Here is a 21,654-nt window from a genome sequence, read left to right as displayed (position 1 = left end):
GAAATAATTTCAGATTAAGAGGCAAATATTGTAGGATAAAATATGGACTTTCTGGAAATTGCAGGAGGCCAGTACTTGGACATATGTGGCACCGCTTAGTATTTTCTTCTTGAAAGGGCAAAAGGGGATCAATTTGAGTTGGAAATGGACTGTAAATAGCCGGGGTATGGCGTCTATTAGCGTGGCAGCCACTATTTGAGGAAATAAGGTATTCTGTACCTCTGATGCTTCACTTTTGTGTCAGACTAAATAACATTGATTCCTGTGAACACACGAGAGTGCGTTGTCAATAGATTGACGCGCCAGCATGGCCTGTAACTCAGTTTCATTCACAGGTTTCTGTCCAGCTATGTGGTAAAGCTGAAGACTCCTAGTACACAGCAGGCAGCAAACCCGCAACTGGAGACTACCGGCTCAGTGCCGTAACAATAGGGAACTGAATCTCTGAGTTTATTATAGTGATAATTCTCTGAAGATGTGCATAAATGATCTCTGCCTTGTCCCCATGCTCAAAGCTGTGCAGCCAGCACTCAGTCACAACCTCCCTGGTTTCTGTACTGAGTGCACCTTCTAATAATGATTTTCTACTGTTTTCTCCTTTCACTAGAAGAATCCACAGTACAAGTTTCTACTGCTATTGGATCGACAGTGGCCGATGTATGCGCAGTGCAGGCGAAACGGATTCATGCAATTTCTTTTCTTGAATTAGAGCCCTTAATTGTGAAAGATTTAATCTGAGTAGCAGCCCAGCGGATGAAGTCACATTTTTTTTTTTGCGCAGCGATTTTGAGCGTTAACCCTCAAATGTTCCCCTTTCTCCCTCGGCAGCTTCTCTCTAACTTGTGCTTTTTTTTTGTTTTGTGTCTGTCAGTAGGCTTGTAGATGTGGCTCAGACCAGCCTGATGCACCTACCTGAGGGAATTTTACTCTTTGCTTCCAAAATTAACCCTTGCACTTGCTCCTACTTATCCACATGTGTAGTTGTTATATGTGCTTGGTACATGTGTCAGATTAGACCATGCCAGGGCTTCATTGCATCCCTAATTGTGTTATCTGCTAGAGAGCAGTCCACTTGGCAATGCTTCTTACTTCATTGCGGGATATTTAATTGAAATAAGTCGAAGCATATTCAGCGTCCGTCCCCTCCCCGTGGGTGCATCTGCATGTTGTGTCGGGTCACATCGTCCAAGGACGCGCGTTAGGTTTTCAGGATAGCGTTGTAAAGCTGTGCTAAGGGGTCACGCAGGCGTGCTCCACTTGTCTGGTCACATGACAGGGCCTCTCTTCAAACTGCTTACGCACAAACCGAAAAGCGCCTGTGCTGTCCTTGACATGCTGTTGCTATTCTATAATTCATATTTGGTGTGCCGGTTTTATTTTGTGGCTTTTGAACAGTAAGTTGACCGGACATGCGCGCTGGACGGTTCTACCTGGTTTGAGGAGTCTCGCTCCCCAGTCATGTGACGAGGCAGATGAGAAGAGAATGTGACTTCACGCCAGGTGCTGAGATCAGTGGGGTGACGGCAGCTGAAGCTTACACCGAATGCATGGAGAATGTGAGGCTTGTCCGTTAGTCTCGTGCCAAGGAAAGGGCTTTATTTTGATTCTGGTTAGCATGAAAGCTGTCGGCCTGCACAGCGTTTTGACTTTGTCGTACTGGAGAAGTTAGGAAGAGAAACGTAAGCTTTAGTTGCTCGAGCCCCTTCCCACTCTAAAAGTATTCCTTAAATAAAAATTTGATCCGGTTTATCTTGCATTTAGAAACCAATGACTCCCCTTCCTTCCTCCCATACGTTCTTCATCTGTGTTGGAGAGCCCCCATGCTTTGGTAACACTCTCCGCTTGGCTCTGCTCCTAACAGGGTGTCGTAGTCAGTCCTCAGCACAATTCCCTAAAGGAGACCAAGAACCGTGGGCCTTTAGGGGAGGTCTAGCAGGAGAGTTCCAGGTATCTAATGCACCGAATGTACCGCAATCAAATGGAAAAGACAAAAAAAAAGTGTTTTGCTCAAAGAAGACAATGATCAGTGTTTGCAGGTATGAAGGTATTTGGTCTGTCAAAGGTGAGCTGATTGTAAAAAAGCATGAAGTTGAACCCCTTGATTTCTGTTTGGTTCGTTCATAGTTACGAATATTAAGCTTAAAGCTCCCTCATGTAACTGAGCTCACAGTCCTTATTTGTACTCATTTGAGTTTCTTTCAGCAACTGTCCAAGGAGATGCTGCTTTCCCTAAAGCGCAGGCGGCGCACGCGAGCACAACTAGCGCTTTTTAATTTTTTTATTTTCATGACATCTCATTTCTTTGCAGGAAGCGCACAATTTCCCACGCCAGCTCTTTGCAAGCTCCTGCGCGAGCATCGCACAGCGCCAGCGAGTACGCACGCGCGCACATCTGTGACGGGGGAGGGGGGACTCCAGGATAAAACACAGCTGTCCAAATTAAAGGCAACATCTCCAACCTTGGAGAGAAGTAACACTAGCTGCAAGTGACACACAATTGACTGACTCATGTGGCTCCTTTGTGACATGTTATTTTTTTCCTGGAGCTCGCTCTCTCTCCCCGTCTGGGCACAAGCATCATTATTTTTCTCAACAGGAGGGTTGCGCAGCGAAACAAGGGAAAGGAGCATCTCCTTCAGCCGGTAAAACCTTGGTCAGACCAAAATAGCGCACTTGTTTTGTTTTGCCGAATTTGTAAAGAATACGTGAGTGTTTTTTTTCGCACTGTGCTCCCATGACACTGAGGTGATGTTTGCTCCGGTGGCCCACTGTCAAATCAACAAGGAGTGGCAGTTTTCCATCATTAGCGAAACAGTATTTCTTGAGCGCACGCCTCTTGGTTTAACAGTGGTTTCAGCGTAGCAAAATACACAGTGAGGCGGTCAGCCAAAGCAGCCTGCCACCCACTGTAGAGGAAACTGAACCTGTTTCTTTTGACCTCCACAGAGATTGTTGCCAATTGATGGTGCAAACGATCTTTTCTACCAGCCACCCCCCTCAATGCCAACCTCCAAAATCTATTCCATGAGGCCGTACTTTCCCAAAGATGAGGTAAGATTTTTTTTTTCTGTTTGTGACCTATTAAAGGCAAACCTCACTTTTTATTTATTTTTTTATTTTGTCTATAATTTAATTCATAATCCTTACAAGAGATAAGAACACGTCTTTTTTTTTTATTGCATTCTAACTCGTAAATAAAAGTCTCCTTACAGTAGAGCCATGACATCATTTAGGGCTGGGCGATATGGCCTTTTATTAATATCTCGATATTTTTTGGGCCATGTCACTATACACGATATATATCTCGATATTTTGCCTTAGCCTTGAATAAACACTTGATGCATATAATCACAGCAGTATGATTATTCTATGTGTCTACATCAGGGGTGCCCATTACGTCGATCGCGATCGACTGGTCGATCTCGGAGGGTGTGTCAGTCGATCTCAAGCCAGGCATTAAAAAATAGACATAAAAATGAGCAATCATCAATCATACCAAGACTTCACTTTCGTCAGTTGTTTGACATTCTCGGCACCCGAGGATCTTGTGAGATGACGCTGGCTGCTGCGAGCTCATATTTAAGAAAAAAAATCACTAACAGGGCGGACGCAGAGAAACACATTTTATTTCTAGAGACTCCGTACCTACTGTCAAAACTCTAAAGACCGACAGCACAGTTCCTGTCTTCACCATAAAAGACCTGTTTCATCCTGCCTGTGCTAACAAAATAAGAGTCTCAGAAAGCTAGCGTGCACAAGCTAGCAAGCTACGGAGTTTGATGCCAATGTATTTCTCCCCCGCCCTCAGCGACCGCTTTCTCACTTGCTTGCCCACCCGCACACTCACTGACGTCACTCACCTGCTGCCAGACATTAAAGGGCCACACACATATGCTACTCTCATAACAAAGTGTTTAAAAACCAGTATGCAAGTTGGACAAATGAGATGCCAAATCCAACCACTTTCATGTGGTATTGGACAGAAAGGAGGACTTTTTTTTTTCCTCCATTTGAAAATGCGGACGTTATCAGCACCACTGTCTGATTCCAATCAATGCAAGTCATCAGAATCAGGTAATACACCAACTTATATTCTTGTCTTCATGAAAGAAAGGAATCTATGTGTGTTAAACATGCTTGTATTATCATTAAACACCATTAACGTGTTAACAAAAATGTCTCTTTCATAAATAAATAAATATAAATCATAAATAGGAATGAGGTAGATCTCCTCGACTTGGTCAATTGAAAAGTAGCTCGCCTGCAGAAAAAGTGTGAGCGGCTCTGGTCTACATTAAAACATTCTTGTTCATACTGCATTAATATATGCTCATTTTAAACTTTCATGCAGAGAGGGAAATCACAACTAAGTCAACTGACCAAAACTGTATTTACTAAACAGTTATTAAGCAGTGGCACAAATATTCATGTCATTTCCAAAACAGAAAGTACAAGATTGTCAGAGACATTTTAAAACGAGCTATTAGTGCACTTTTCTGCATGATGTCCCTAAGATGACATAGGAAAACAGCACTAAATTAAAGTGCACTTTTTGTACAGAACGCCACTACAATAGTTAAAAACAAATAAAGTGCACTTTTGTGCATGATGTCACACAAGGTATTTCAAAACTGTCAAATAAAAATGAGCTGCATAATAGGAAATCAAATAGTGGTAGATTTCAGCAGACGTTATCTCCTTATGTTGTTGATTTTTTTTTTCATACAGTGTCGATCTGGAAATTGTTGCTTCGGCATTTTGCGGGTGTGGCACCGAACGGAAATGTTGACATGCAGTTTCACGCACTCTTCATTCTCTAGCGGGTGACTTTTCATGTGACGCTACAAATTAGCAGTGCTGCTACTTTTTGTAGCAACGCTTTTGCCGCATAATTGTTCAACATCATCCCGCTTGAAGCCAAACCACCACCAGATGATGGACCCTGTGCTGTTTTTCTTGGGAATTAATTCTTCCTCCATCTGTTACCAGATTCGCACCATCTTTCTCTCGTATTACCACTCGCAATGCACCGTTAGCACCACAGCTAATGTTACCCGTGTAGCTACCTGTCTGCTCGGGGAGAGCGTGTGACGTTGCACGCTTGACGTATATAAGAAGCTGCGCTTGTTTTAAGTCTCTGTGGGAAGGAGAGACAAGAAAGAGTGTGAAACGCATGTAGCGTAATGCCCGCAGCTAAAAGCAACTGTATGAGAACGTATACTCGAATATCCCCATATAGTAATTTTTTATTTCGCACACAGACAAATATCGCCGAGCCCTAATGTCATTGTGTATATTGCGTTTATTCTGACCATAAAACCCAATAAGTAACCATCCAAAATGTGCCAACGATACCCCATTTAAATTTCGTGACCTGAATATTGACTAAGCATTAGCGATATTGTTATAGTAAGCGCTAACGTTAAGGACCTACATTTAGCGGTACATTGATTAGAGAGGGGCAATTCCCTTATGCTGCTGTATTGACATCATGAATCATGAGCTGGTGAGCTCCTGCATTGCCTCTTGTGAAAGTTTGTTCTAGATTACAAGTAATGTCGCTCAGCTTGATATTTAAATGATTTGGACATAAACTGAGAAGTTGGTAGACTTTGACAGCCAATTAAGCACCGGGATTTGGCGAGAAAGACACACAAAATATGCTGGTTTTCAGCCACATTTTTTTTTTCCTTTGCAAAGATTATGAGCCATTGTTTATCTAAACAGGAATATATCACCATCCTAACAATAGGCACCCCAGTGAGAGCAGACATTGTACAGTTAGTGTTTGTTTTATTGTGTTTGTTGGCTCTCATGATGTCTGCATGAGTTGTAGTTGAAGGAAAAAGTAAACATTGTGATGCGTCTGTAAAATGAATGCTTAAAATGAGCAAAATACGCAAATAATACATGTTATTATTTATGTGCCTGTTTCTACATTACATATATACTTAACAGCTTGTATAAAAAAACATTGATGGAAGTGTTTTAATGTTTTTTTCTGCATTATTGGCAGAATTGAGCGACATTCATAGGCTACGTTGTAAGCAGACTTTTGCTTGTATTTATTTACAGGTTAGACTGCACAAAAAAGAAAAACATACTCTATGTGTGCTTGTCTTACATAAGGATTGTGAATGATGAGCAGATTCTTTTAAAGTGCAGTTCCCCCTTAAAGAATGATATGCTTTCAGAAAAGATCTTCTTGTTGCTGATATTCATATCATATTGGCCAAGTTTCTGTGTGCCTGACACCATAGTCTCAATAGTAACTGACTCTTCTTTTCCTTTTGCAGGCTTCAGTTTATAAGATATGTAAAGAAATGTACTATGAAGACATGGAGGATGCTCCTTCCCTGGACCAGGATTCTGACCTGATTGGTGACAAGTAAGATGATGTGTTTTAATAGGGTTGTGAATTTTTGGCCACCACACGATTCGATTCAATTCAATTGATTGTGATCACTGGGAGTATCGATTCGATTCAAAATTAATATTTTTGAATAAAACTGGGTGCCAGTTCTATGATTAACTACATTCCTCCATAAAATAGGTGCATTGCTTTGATAAATTTCTATTTGACTTAAAATAAAACTGTTTTTGTTGAATAAAATGATATCCAAACATTCAAATACAAATAAGACAACAAGAGAATCATCCAATACTTCTCTTTTCTAAAGTAAATCTGTACAGCAGATATGGGCATCTACAGCAATAATATGATTTAACTGAGTGACTGGACAGGACAGGACAGGACATGTGTGCACGTGTGTGTGTGTGCGTGCGCATAATAGTATAATAATAAAAATAGTATACAGTAATTCTACTGGACCCAGAACGGCTGTTGAACAAAACCGCCATGTCACAGCACCGTTCTTTTGCTGTCGTCCAGCCAAAAAGCACAGACTTTCACGAGATCCTGCGAATCTGCGCGTAATCACGTGATAAGGGCGATGGGAGCGAACCACAAACAGTTTATTCTGTCCTTTCAGAGGTGCAGAAGCAAATAAAGTCTGTTCTGTCAATAATAACAGGTGCTGAACAGCAACACTGACGACAGTATAGCCTTGATAAACAACTTTACTTTTTGTAGCAAACAATACAACAGTAACATCATCCCTGGCGAGCGTGTCACAACAACCGCTTCCTCGCTTTTCCTGTCCCCGTATCCGCTGGGTTTTGACGCAGGCCCCCATATCTACATATAACTGCCTGGGATATGCCTGTATATTATTCTTTAATTTTGGACCTCCAGAATCAGCATATCCTCATCCATTTGTGTGGAAGATGTGAAATTACATCTAAAAACCTTTGACAAGTTCACTTCATGTCCGTCGCCGCTAGGGGTGTAACGGTACACAAAGATTTCGGTTCGGTACGTACCTCGGTTTAGAGGTCACAGTTCGGTTCATTTTCAGTAAGTAAGATAAAATAAATAAATAATTGGGTTGTACTTGTATAGCGCTTTTCTACCTTCAAGGTACTCAAAGCGCTTTGACACTACTTCCACATTTACCCATTCACACACACATTCACACACTGATGGAGGGAGCTGCCATGCAAGGCGCCAACCTGCACCCATCAGGAGCAAGGGTGAAGTGTCTTGCTCAGGACACAACGGACGTGACGAGGTTGGTTCTAGGTGGGATTTGAACCAGTGACCCTCGGGTCGCGCACGGCCACTCTCCCACTGCGCCACGCCGTCCCTAAAAACAACAAAATAAAAATTTTTGGGTTATTTATTTACCAAATTTGTAAACAATGGCTTTATCCTTTTAACATTGGGAACACTATAATAATTCTGCCCACGTTAATCCACATTAAACTGCCTCAAGTTGTTGCTTTGATTAAATAAAATGACAAAACCTTTCTTCTACATATAAAACGTGCAACATTAAACAGTTTCAATTCAACTCATCATGCTTAATTTATTACAGCATTTGGGACGCCTGTAGTTGACTTTTATTATACACACGCACGCACACACAGCAAAATGAGCTAACCTAACGCTAAAAGCTAATTAGCCTTCACCTCAACCCAGAACTATGAGAGAGCTGAGCTGCAGTTTAAGTTTCTAGAAGGTCAACAGGCTCATAATGATGTTTGTAATAGTTGTGACTGGGAAGTCTTTTTTATAATTTGGGGAGTGTACGATGTCAGCTGCTCACCTGCTAAACACATATCTGCTCATCTCGACGCTGGAGCACTGACTCCATGCTTTCTGAATACGCACTGCTGATTGGCTGTTACATCGCTCTGAATACGCCCTGCTGATTGGCTTTGTATGTAACCAATCAGATGGTTGTGTGGGCGGGACAATGCTGGCTGCTCACTGCTCAGACAGAGGCAGACAGCAGAGCAGCTTGTTAACTCTCTCTGACTTTAGATTACAAACTCGTTCGATACACCCTCGTACCGAACCGAAACCCCCCTACCGAAACGGTTCAATACAAATACACATACCATTACACCCCTAGTCGCCGCCCATTAGGACTTTTTTTAAAGTGTAAAACACGATCAGCCTGGAAAACAAAGAGTTTTTTTATTTTCAAAGTAAACTGGGTAATAATTTATTTTGTGTTTCTGCATGACTTCCTGTCCAACACAAGCAGATTTTAACAAAATTGTACTAATTGGTTGCGATATCCGGAAAATATAGAAGCTTTGTGTATGTTTAGCGCTTGGAATGCGGAACATCAAATGCGTTGACGTTCGGCAGACAGTGGAAACGGACACATTGACTTGAATAAGAACGGAAAGAATCAGCCGCTGTGCAGGTGCCGTTCCGCCGCCGTTTCGCTTTCTGTGTAAATCCGGGGTTATAGGAGACCTTCTCGAGGGAGACAATACAAATGAAACTTGGACATAACTTAGAGTAGTCATTGTACAGCTTGAACAGCAGTATACATGTACTGTCCACTGAAAATGACTTAACACACAGCTATTATTGTCTAAACAGGCAGCAACACAAGTGAGTACACCCCATAGTTAACATTTGTTATCTAGCACAGCCTTAATCCTCATGGGGATGGAAATCATCAGAGCCGCACAAATTGTTTGTTAATGTTCTTTGACTCCTTCATGATGATATTAGTGGTGGAATTGGTGAATGTTAAACACTTGGAACTCCTCCACCTTCCTTTCTTCTGCTTGTGGATGCCGCACATGTGCAAGGACGTGGAGACATACTTGGCCACCTTCCCCTTAAATTTACTCGACAAGGCATTTGACCATCTTGGAAGATTGTGTGGTCTTGTTATCACATTACAAAACATGCTCTGGTTCAGAATTGCAAGGGTACATGTTGGAATTTATGTTTCCCACATGTGCCAACATCAGATCATGACACTACCACCACCATGCTTTACTTTAGACTTTTTCTAGCTATTTAGACATTAATGGCTGTCTATCGAGTCATTTTTATTAAATCAATCAATCAATGTTTATTTATATAGCCCTAATTCACTAGTGTCTCAAAGGGCTGCACAAACACATGGAAGAGGGATGTGTACTATGGCTATGAGTTGTTTTTTTTTTTTTCCCCTTGGCCTCCGTCTGCACCCCCTCTCCAAGGCCCAGGCTAAGACCGAATTTTTTTTCAATTTCATTTTAATCTTCTATTCCCCCCCCCTGTTTACCTGTATCTCGTTTTTTTTGTAAGGGGCGCTGGAAGCCGGCAGACCCGTCAGCGATCCTGTTCTGTCTCCCTGTAATATTTGTCTGATCTTGAATGGGATTGTGCTGAAAATTGTAATTTTCCTGAAGGAACTCTCCTGACGGAATGAATAAAGTACTATCTAATCTAATCTAATCAAAACCACAACACAAACCACAACGACATCCTCGGTAAGGCCCATATAAGGGCAAGGAAAACTCACCCCAGTGGGACGTCGGTGACAGTGACAATGATGACTATGAGAAACCTTGGAGAGGACCGCATATGTGGGAGCCCCGTCCATAGTGGAGCCAACAGGAAACCCTCCCAAGCGGAGGCGGATCAGCAGCGCAGAAATGTCCCCAGTCGATACACAGGCGAGCGGTCCATCCTGGGTCCCAACTCTGGACAGCCAGTACTTCGTCCATGGCCACCCGACCGGACCTCCTCCACAAGGGAGATTGGGACAGAGGAGAAAAAGAAAAGGCAGATCAACTGGTCTAAAAAGGGAGTCTATTTAAAGGCTAGAGTATACAAATTAGTTTTAAGGTGAGACTTAAATGCTTCTACTGAGGTAGCATCTCGAACTGTTACCGGGAGGGCATTCCAGAGTACTGGAGCCCGAACGCAAAACGCTCCGTAGCCCGCAGACTTTTTTTGGTCTCTGGGAATCTGGGATAGTAAATTCATACTGCTGTACACTGACTACTCTATAAGGTCATTTTATATCTGCGGTATTTTCTCTTAAGAAGATGTAACAAAAAGTAGGGCTGGACAATTATTCAAATTCTGATTTCTATTTTGTTTATGGCTTCTCAAGATCAGGAAAATACAATAATCGACCAAAACGATTAATGGGCTGCAAAATCCAGAGCTTGAAACGGTGGAACGGATGAGGAGCAAATGAGTGGGGGGAAAAAAAGCACGTCTACTACACGTTTGGGATCTTATCATGGTTGCTACCTACTTATTATTTGACACGTTGCTATTATACCTAGCCAATAAAAATTAAACTCAACAAAAAGAGGCATATATTTCTGCGTTGACATAACAGCGGACGGAGTCACAAAATTGGCCAATGTAACGAAATCCGCTGTTAAACGCAGAATATCACGGAAATTGACATAAATGTGAATGCAATGCTGTCATTGTGAGGAAAAGGAACATTTGTTTGGGAAGATAAAGTGTTCGGGACCACTCATTCATCCCCTAAACACGCAACCGCCCCATCTTTAACAATGTCGAGGCGGTCACCTGACATAGTGACTAAACTACAAAGCTAAAACTAGCAAGAACAATCCATACACCCACAACAAATCTCATCTGTTTGCGTTGTTGTGAACGACATCATTAAAGGGGAACATTATCACCAGACCTATGTAAGCGTCAATATATACCTTGATGGTGCAGAAAAAAGACCATCTATTTTTTTAACCGATTTCCGAACTCTAAATGAGTGAATTTTGGCGAATTAAACGCCTTTCTGTTTATCGCGCTGGAAGCGATGACGTCAGAATGTGACGTCACCGAGGTAACACACCCGCCCTTTTCATTTTCAACACAATACAAACACCGGGTCTCAGCTCTGTTATTTTCCGTTTTTTTTTACTATTTTTTGGAACCTTGGAGACATCATGCCTCGTCGGTGTGTTGTCGGAGGGTGTAACAACACTAACAGGGAGGGATTCAAGTTGCACCACTGGCCCGAAGATGCCAAAGTGTCTGCCGCCAGACCCCCATTGAATGTGCCAGAGTGTCTCCACATTTTACCGGCGATGCTAAGGCAGACATGGCACAGAGATGTATGGATAACCTGTAGATGCATTTGCAACGATAGTCAACGAAATCACAAAGGTGAGTTTTGTTGATGTTGACTGCCAGCTAATCGATGCTAACATGCTACGCTAATCGATGCTAACATGCTATTTACCGGCGGTGCTAAAGCAGACATGGTACAGAGATGTGTGGATAACCTGCAGATGCATTTGCAACTATATTACGTTTCCTTCCACCCACATTTAATGCGAAACAAACACTTACCAATCGACGGATTTAAGTTGCTCCAGTGTCAAAAGATGCGAAAGTCCTGATCGTTTGGTCCGCACATTTTACCGGCGATGCTAACGCAGCTATTCGGCCATGCTATGGCTATGAATAGCGTCAATAGCTATTCGCTCACTAGCTTCATATTCTTCTTCAATACTTTCATACTCCAACCATCTGTTTAAATACATGCGTAATCTGTTGAATCGTTTAAGTAGCTGAAATCCGAGTTTGAATCCGAGCCAATGACACTATATCTTGCTGTGCTATTCCCATTGTTTGTTTACATTGGCAGCACTGTGTGACGTCACAGGGAAATGGATAGTGTCTTCGCAGAGAGCGAAAATAAGGCACTTTAAAGCTTTATTTAGGGATATTCCGAGACCGGTAAAATTTTCAAAAAAACTTCAAAAAATACAACAAGCCACTGGGAACTGATTTTTATTGTTTTTAACCCTTTTGAAATTGTGATAATGTTCCCCTTTAATGTAAGATCAACTTACCAACACAACAGTCGCAACTTGGGAGGCGCTCCTCTCTTTTTTAACCGCCTCAAGTAGGGCTGGGCGAAATATCGAATATACTCGATATATCGCGGGTTTGTCTCTGTGCAATATAGAAAATGAATAAATCGTGATATTCCAGTATATGTTCTCACGCAGTTGCTTTTAGCTGCGGGCATTACACTACAGGAGTTTCTTGTCTCTGATTCTCACAGAGACATAAAACAAGCGCACCTTTTTACATACTGTCGCGCGTACAACGTCATACGCAGGTAGCAGCATGGGCAACGTTAGCTGTGATGCTAGCCGAGTGGTGCGAAGGGTAATACAAAAAAAAGAAGGTGGGAATACGGTAACAAATGAAGGAAGAACAATTAATTCTCAAGAAAAACAGCACAGGGTCCATCGTCTGGCGGTGGTTTGGCTTCAAGTGGAAATATGTTTAACAGACCACCCTAATATGTCACGTTTGCGGCAAAAGCATTGCTACAAAAAATGGCATTACTGCTAATATAGCTCGTTTGGTAGAGCGGCCGTGCCAGCAACTTGGGGGTTGCAGGTTCAATCCCCGCTTCTGCCATCCTCGTCACTGCCGTTGTGTCCTTGGGCAAGACACTTTACCCACCTGCTCCCAGTGCCACCCACACTGGTTTAAAAAAATATTTAAAAAAAATAAATGTAACTTAGATATCGGGTTGTAAAGCGCTTTGAGTCACTAGAGAAAAAGCGCTATATAAATATAATTCACTTCACTTCACAATTTGTGGCATCATTTGAAAAGTCACCCGCTAGAGAATGAGGAGTGCTTGAAACTCTGCATGTCAACATCTCCGGCCGGTGCCATACCCAACAAAATGCCTACGCAACCTGCACATCAACACCATTTCCACATCACCACTGTATGAAAACAATAGTCAACAACAGAAGGAGATAACGTCCGCAGGAACCTACCACATGACGAAGTTATTGAAATATCTTCTGTGACATCATGCACAAAAGTGCACTTTATTTGTTTTTAACTATTGTAGTGGCGTTCTGTACAAAAAGTGCACTTTGATTTAGTGTTGTTTTGATATGGCATCTTAGTGACATCATGCACAAAAGTGCACTAATAGCTTGTTTTAAAATTTCTCTGACAATTTTGCACTTTCTGTTTTGAAATGACTGCTTAATAACTGTTTGATAAATACAATTTTGGTCAATTGACTTAGTTGTGATTTCCCTCTCTGCATGAACGTTTAAAAGTAGCATATATTAATGCAGTATGAACAAGATATTTTAATGTAGACACATAGAATAATCATATTGCTGTGATTATATGCATCAAGCATTAATTCAAGGCTAGGGCAAAATATCGAGATGTATATCGTGTATCGTGACATGGCCTAAAAATATGCAGATATTAATAAAAGGCCTTATCGCCCAGCCCTAGCCTCAAGTCGCCTCCACACGTTAGCAGCCGCCTCCCCCTTCACAATAATAGCGCCACATCTGGTCTGACTGCACTAACAAAATAAAGGTTTAAAAAAAATTACCTTATGGAAGCATAGTGAACTTGAAGCACTTTTTGATACATGTACACAATGTTTATGCTTTGACCTAAAATACTGGTCAAAATTGTCCAAAGATGTATTGTACAAATAAATGTGACAGATTTTGCTTTTATTTCACAAACATTATATGACACAAAAAGCACACACTTTGTGGTGGTAAAATAAGTATAAAGGATAAAAAAAGGAACTAAAAACAATCCATCCATCCATCCATTTTCTACCGCTTGTCCCTTTTGGGGTGGCGGGGGGGGGCTGGAGCCTATCTCAGCTGCAATCGGGCGGAAGGCGGGGTACTAAAAACAATTAAAACGTAAAAACAGAATTGTATTTGTTTTTTTATATTGCTGTTGTCATTTAAATGTAATGGTTTACTATTGTTTTCCTTGTTGTGGTTTATTGTTGCTAATTATTATCCGTTTTTTGTACTATATTTAAAGTTGAGTTTTGGTGGTACAATCATCAATCAATCAATCAATGTTTACTTATTTAGCCCTAAATCACTAGTGTCTCAAAGGGCTGCACAAACCACTACGACATCCTCGGTAGAGTTGGGTGTCATCAGCATAACAGTGAAAGCTAACACCGTATTTGCATATGATGTCACCTAGCGGCAGCATGTAGATGCTGAAGAGTGCAGGGCCAAGGACCGAACCCTGGGGAACTCCACACGTTACCTTAACGTAGTCCGAGGTCACATTGTTATGGGAGACACACTGCATCCTATCAGTAAGATAAGAGTTAAACCAAGACAGGGCTAAGTCCGACATACCAATTCGTGTTTTGATACGTTATAATAAAATATTATGATCGACGGTATCGAAAGCAGCGCTAAGATCAAGGAGCAGCAACATAGATGACGCATCAGAATCCATCGTTAGCAATAGATCATTAGTGATTTTTGCGAGGGCTGTCTCCGTGGAGTGATTTGCCCTGAAACTGAATTGAAAGGTTTCACATAGATTGTTAGACGCTAAGTGTTCATTTAACTGCTCCGCAACAATTTTTTCGAGGATTTTTGAAATAAAGGGAAGGTGAGACACCGGTCGGTAGTTTACCATGAGGTCAGGATCGAGGTTAGGTCTTTTAAGAAGAGGATGAATAACCACTTTTTTGAATGCTAGGGGAACAGTGCCCGAGGAAAGTGATAAGTTTATAATATTTAGCACTGATGGACCTAATAATACAAAGAGCTCCTTGATCAGTTTCCCAGGAAGAGGGTCAAGTAAACATGTTGTTTGTTTTATTCCATTTACACGTTGTAACAATTCCTCTAATGTTATTTCCTCAAAACGAGAGAAACTATTTTGGAGGGCAGTATCCGCCGTATATACCATCGTATCAGTGTTAATAGAACCCCGTTGTAGCTGGGACGCATTGTCTTTAATCTCCTTTCTAATGACTTCAATTTTCTTACTAAAGAATTGCATAAAGTCATCAGCTGAGTGGGTGGAGCTACTGGAAGGAGTCCCTTGTTGGGTTAGCGATGCTACCATACTAAACAAAAATTTAGGATCGTTTTTATTACGGTGGATGAGATTTGAGTAATAATTAGCTTTAGCTAAGGTAAGCATGCGTTTATAAATACTCATGTGTGGAAGTTGCCTCCTAGCAGCTCCACTGTAGACACGGAGCAAGAGCCAAGCATGCAGTTTTAACAAAGTTTTTAATGTGCATAGATTTGAGTCCAACAATTCTCCAGGCAGAACGTGACTGAAAAGTCACATCCGTATCCTCGCTCCCCTCCTGCTTCCGGCCGCTTACTGTTAAAGACAACAGATGATTGGATTAACGCGTACCACCTGCTAGCGTGTGAAGTGAAGTGAATTATGTTTATATAGCGCTTTTCTCTAGTGACTCAAAGCGCTTTACATAGTGAAACCCAATATCTAAGTTACATTTAAACCAGTGTGGGTGGCACTGGGAGCACGCCGGTAAAGTGTCTTGCCCAAGGACACAACAGCAGTGACTAGGATGGCAGAAGCGGGAATCGAACCTGCAACCCTCAAGTTGCTGGCACGGCCGCTCTACCAACCGAGCTATACTGTGTCTCGCCGTCAGCACTGCCACGCCCCCGTCTGACGGTGCTCTGTCCTCAGCGCCATGGACAGAGGCGGTGACCTTTGCTCCTGCAGGCAGCACTGGCCACATCTCCCTCCACATCATGTTTTGAAATTAATGAATAATAATGTAATTATCGTGATTGCCACATCCACCAAAATTGTCCTGATTATTATTTTAGCCATAATTGTCAAGCTCTAACCAAAAGGATAGTTGTAATGTGAGATGTATATTCACTTTGTGGGATGTAACAATTGGAAAATCCCAGTTTTGTTTCAAAACGGTAATCATATGATATCATGAGATACCAGAACACCTTTATTAGCACTGACTCATCCATGATGTGTTCCCAGGTTGGTTGGAGGTCTTCTATCTTTGAGCCCAGACTACGGCTTTGTCCTTGAAGACGATGAAGGTATTTGCGGCTACGCTGTGGGCACTGTGGACGTCAAGCCCTTCATCAAGAAATGCCAGATGAGCTGGATTCCTTTCATGCAAGAAAAGTACCATAAACCTGACGATCAAAAGGACCTCACAGATGCGGAGGTAGATTCTTGTTCCACCTGCTTTATTGTGGTCAGTCATGGGATCTCGTACTCACTACGTTGCCTTGTGTAGAAAATGATTTTGAGTTTCCACGAGGAAGAGGAAGGGCTCCCTGATTCCTTCCTGTCCAACTTCCCCTCCCTCATCAAGGTCGACATTCACGCTAAAGTCACCGATCCCAGTGTGGCCAAAAGCATGATGGGATGTCTGTTATCTTCCCTGAAAGCTAACGGTAGGTGGCGCTGGTAAAAACAGCCATTTTTTTATTTTTTTTTTTACATTTTTAAAATGTGCTCTTCTGCTTTATTCCGTCATGTCCAGGTTCTCATGGTGCATTCTGTAAGGTCCGGCAGACCGACAAGAGAATGTTGGACTTTTATGGTAAGCTCGGATGCTTTGAGGTGGCCAAGATGGAGGGCTTTCCCAAAGATATTATCATTATGGGGCGGAGCTTATGAGGCAACGCTTACAGGCTGAGAGATAGAGAGAGAGAGACAGCAAGCTCCAGTCAGCACAGCACCATCATGAGACACAACTTCCATGATGGTTTTAATGCTACATGACTGCCCGTTTTTTTTTGTTTTTTTTTAACGCACTGTGAATCCTCACATGGCCGAGGTGTAGTCGACATGGACGGGCGGCGCTCCGTAATTCATGCCTGGAGCCCCTCAACCCGTATACCTCCTTGGGACGCAAGCGGACAACTGTCCGTGCCCGCCTGTTTGTTAATTGAATCCGGAAGACATGGCAGAGATAACAACCACACGCCCCCCCTCTGCCTGAAGTGTCGAGATCCCAATTAGAGTCGGAGCCGGGAAACGAGGGCAGTCTGTGCACTTTTGACAAAGAAGAAGTAACACAGTGTGACACCTTTTTTTATTTAGGATGTCACATCATTGCCTCCTTGTCTCTGCACCACAGTCGCTGTGTCCTGCAGGGATAAAAGTGGTGCTGTGTCGACAGACAATAGACATGCACAATTTTACCTTCTTACATGATCATTGCACGCTACAATAGATTTTTTATATATATATACCAGTATATACGATGTTTGTTTGTTTTGAAAGCAATAGAGAAGCGCTAATTTATACTCAACGCTCTGCTTTGGATAATTTCCCTTTGCCTTTTGGTTGTTTGCCTTCTAACACAGACCTCAGTGTCTTTGGTGTCACCACCTTCTAATGTGTCTCATACAAAAGAGGGGTGGGGTGATTTCGGACATTATGTAGCTGAAATTGCCTAAGAAGGTCTGGTGCAGTTATTTTCCCAATGGTGTATTAATCAAAAGTGTCAAATTTGTCGTGGGACCAAAATTCCTTTTTTCGGTCCAACATTTGCAGCGTCCACATTCGCAAGACTTGCTGTTGCTATCCGCACTTGATGTGATCTAGATTTCACACACGCTTCCATCCTCTTGATTTGCCTCCTCCTCGCACTGCTGCCACTTGTCTTCAGAATGAATGTCTTTGCAGCAGAGCACCATTAGGATCACTCTGGTTTGTTTGTTCCTTTTCCCCCCCCCGTCTAATTCATGCAGAATGTTGTTCCTCCTGTCAAAACATACGTAGTGATGAAACAAGCACTTTGACTACAGATTTGGTGAGGTGGAGCTATGATCTCTGGCTCTTTACCCTGCCAATGATATTCGTGTTACTAATTACATTCATCGTGTGCGTATGAGGTGTACTGGATTGGCTCTGTCATCGGAATAATCTCATTTTAAGGCGCAAGAGGAAGACGCATGCCACTCTGTTACTGTACAGTTATTACTGTCATATATAAAGTATTGTTATTATTTTGTATGTCCTTACTGAAATTGTGTCATGCATTGTTGGGCCCGGAGGAAAAGAAAAAAAAGGATCGCTCGGTTAACGCGCCCGTTCCTCTTCAGATACCACCCTCAAGTGGAGAAATTCGCCATCCGCTCTGAAATTAGCGTGGACTTTTCCCAATTTTATTTGATAGTTTTACTTACCATTAATGGCGTTTTTCTTCTCTGAGACTGATTGGGACTAGTCACTAGGACCGAGTGAAAGCACTCATATTGTATATTTTCCAGTGTATGGGATCAGGGGGGCAGTTTACATATGTAAAGTTTGTATGTATGTAAGATTCATAAGGTTGACAATAAATAAACTGTTATAAATTATGATAGTTATGAGTGTTTTTTACTGAACCTACAGTGGGGCAAAAAAGTATTTAGTCAGCCAGCGATTGTGCAAGTTCTCCCACTTAAAATGATGACAGAGGTCTGTCATTTTCATCATAGGTACACTTCAACTGTGAGAGACAGAATGTGAATAAAAAATCCAGGAATTTTAAAGAATTTATTTGTAAATTATGGTGGAAAATAAGTATTTGGTCAACCATTCAAAGCTCTCACTGATGGAAGGAGGTTTTGGCTGAAAATCTCACGATACATGGCCCCATTCATTCTTTCCTTAACACGGATCAATCGTCCTGTCCCCTTCGCAGAAAAACAGCCCCAAAGCATGATGTCTCCACCCCCATGCTTCACAGTAGGTATGGTGTTCTTGGGATGCAAATCAGTATTCTTCTTCCTCCAAACACGACGAGTTGATTTTATACCAAAAAGTTCTATTTTGGTATCATCAGACCACATGACATTCTCCCAATCCTCTGCTGTATCATCCATGTATCCATTTTGGTATAAACTCAACTCGTCTTTTTTTTGCGCTCAAAGATCGTATATTGTTTGAAGATGATTCCTCAATAGCAGCAACATTGATTGATTGACACTTTTATTAGTAGAGTTCACAGTACAGTACATATTCCGTACAATTGACCACTAAATGGTAACACCCCAATACGTTTTTCAACTTGTTAATCAATTCATGGTAAAAACACTTAAAATACACTACTTTTAACATATTACCAAACACATCTGGTCAGGGGATGGGAACATTTTTGGCTGAGAGAGCCATACAAGCCAAATATTTTTAAAAGTATTTCCGTGAGCCATATAATATATATATTTTTTTCAATCAATCAATCAATCAATGTTTATTTATATAGCCCCAAATCACAAATGTCTCAAAGGACTGCACAAATCATTACGACTACAACATCCTCGGAAGAACCCACAAAAGGGCAAGGAAAACTCACACCCAGTGGGCAGGGAGAATTCGCATCCAGTGGGACGCCAGTGACAATGCTGACTATGAGAAACCTTGGAGAGGACCTCAGATGTTGTTTTTTTTTTAATCAATCCAACAAACCACTACACAGCAATACCATAACAATGCAATCCAATTCCAAAACCAAACCTGACCCAGCAACACTCAGAACTGCAAAATTAGAGCAATTGAAAGGAGACACAAACACGACACAGAACAAACCAAAAGTAGTGAAACAAAAATGATTATCAACAACAGTATCAATATTAGTTATAATTTCAGCATAGCAGTGATTAAAAATCACACTTGCATCGCATCTCATAAGCTTGACAACACACTGTGTCCAATATTTTCACAGAGATAAAATAAGTCATATTTTTGGTTTGTTTAATAGTTAAACAAATTTACATTATTGCAATCAGTTGATAAAACATTGTCCTTTACAATTATAAAAGCTTTTTTTTTTTTTAAATCTACTACTCTGCTCGCATGTCAGCAGACTGGGGTAGATCCTGCTGAAATCCTATGTATTGAATGAATACAGAATCCTTTTGAATCGGAAAAATATCGTTTTTGAATCGAGAATCGCGTTGAATCGGAAAAAATCGATATATAAGCGAAACGCGACCCCAAGAATTGATATTGAATCGAATCGTGGGACACCCAAAGATTCGCACCCCTACAAAATTGCATTTCGGCAGTGTCGGGTTTGAAAGAAAATAAGCCGTATCGGGCATCACTTTTTATTTATTTTTTTATTGAACAACACACATACATTTATAATGCACACAAAAGTTATTCACACACTGATGGCTCTAACCACGACCCATCAGGAGCAAGAGTGAAGTGTCTTGCTCAAGGACACAACAGACGTGACCAGGTCGGTAGAAGGTGGGGATCGAACCAGGAACCCTCAGGTTGCTGGCACGCCCACTCTCCCAACCGTATACCCTAGGAATGCCCATTACGTCGATCGCGAGCTACCAGTCGACCGCGGGGGGTGTGTCAGTCGATTTCCTGCCAGGCTTTTAAAAAAAATAGACCTAAAAATTAGTGATCATCAATCTTCACCAAGACGTCACTTAAATGACATTCACGGTACCGGAGGGTCTTGTGAGATGACGCTGGCTGCTGCAAGATCATTATTATGAAAATATGACCGAGAGGAAGGCGAGAAACACTTTATTTCAACAGACTCTCGCGCCGTACCTTCCGTCAAAACTCTAAAGGCCGACTGCACATTTCCTATCTTCACAATAAAAGCCCTGCTTCATGCTGCCTGCGCTAACTAAATACAGAGTCTCGGAAAACTGGCGTGCACAAGCGATCCCTCAGAAAGCTGGCGTGCACATCACTTGTGCACGCCAGCTTTCCGAGACTCTTATTTTGTTAGCGCAGGCAGCATGAAGCAGGGCTTTTATTGTGAAGATAGGAAATGTGCAGTCGGCCTTTAGAGTTTTGACGGAAGGGACGGCGCGAAAGTCTGTTGAAATAAAAAGTGTTTCTCGCCTTCCTCTCTGTCATTTTTTCATAATAATGAACTGGCAGCAGCCAGCGTCATCTCACAAGACCCTCGGGTGCCGTGAATGTCAATCAAGCAAGCTACGGAATTTGCCGCCAATGTTTTTCTTGTAAAGTGTATGGAAGCTGGATGAATTAGATGCCAAAAACCAACCACTTTCATGTGGTATTGTACAGAAAGGACAACTTTTTTTCTCCTCCATTTGAAAATGTGGGCGTTATCATCATTACTGTCTGATTCCAATCAATGCAAGTCATCAGAATCAGGTAATACACCAACTTATATTCTTGTCTTCGTGAAAGAAAGACATCTATATGTGTTACACATGCTTGTATTATCATTAAACACATTTAACTTGTTTACAAAAATGTCTCTTTCATAAATAAATAAATATAAATGATATATATAAAAGAGGTAGATCCCCTCGAGTTGGTCAATTGAAAAGTAGCTCGCCTGCAGAAAAAGTGTGGGCACCCCTGGTATCCCCTATTACCACTTTCTGTATTTGCTTTTGTTTTTATTTTCTTCTAGTTGAAAATTCCTTAGTCTGAATTTTCAAATGTATGTTTGTTGGTTAATATAATAAAAACTAATAAAAAAATAAAATAAACTTGCACGCGCGAAATTACGTCGCGCG

At 41.7% G+C, this 21,654-nt stretch overlaps 1 protein-coding gene across 3 annotated transcripts in view; it reads left to right on the top strand.

The window, feature by feature from the left end:
• oga (O-GlcNAcase) overlaps window positions 1-18,507 on the top strand; it is a 51,531-nt gene extending 33,024 nt beyond the window's left edge. For all 3 annotated transcript variants that reach the window (XM_061910159.1, XM_061910158.1, XM_061910157.1), the window contains exons 13-18: window positions 1,862-1,947; window positions 2,947-3,051; window positions 6,297-6,388; window positions 16,166-16,358; window positions 16,431-16,590; window positions 16,680-18,507. In XM_061910159.1, the coding sequence (XP_061766143.1) occupies window positions 1,862-1,947; window positions 2,947-3,051; window positions 6,297-6,388; window positions 16,166-16,358; window positions 16,431-16,590; window positions 16,680-16,816 (773 nt within the window). In that variant the 3' untranslated portion in view covers window positions 16,817-18,507. The remainder of the gene's footprint in view (window positions 1-1,861; window positions 1,948-2,946; window positions 3,052-6,296; window positions 6,389-16,165; window positions 16,359-16,430; window positions 16,591-16,679) is intronic.
• Window positions 18,508-21,654: the final 3,147 nt, after the last annotated feature.

This window comes from Nerophis ophidion, linkage group LG09 (genome assembly GCF_033978795.1).
Source record: "Nerophis ophidion isolate RoL-2023_Sa linkage group LG09, RoL_Noph_v1.0, whole genome shotgun sequence".
Lineage (NCBI taxonomy): Eukaryota > Metazoa > Chordata > Actinopteri > Syngnathiformes > Syngnathidae > Nerophis > Nerophis ophidion.
The sequence above is the reverse complement of the archived record's forward strand: the minus strand, read 5'-3'. Positions and strand labels throughout refer to the sequence as shown.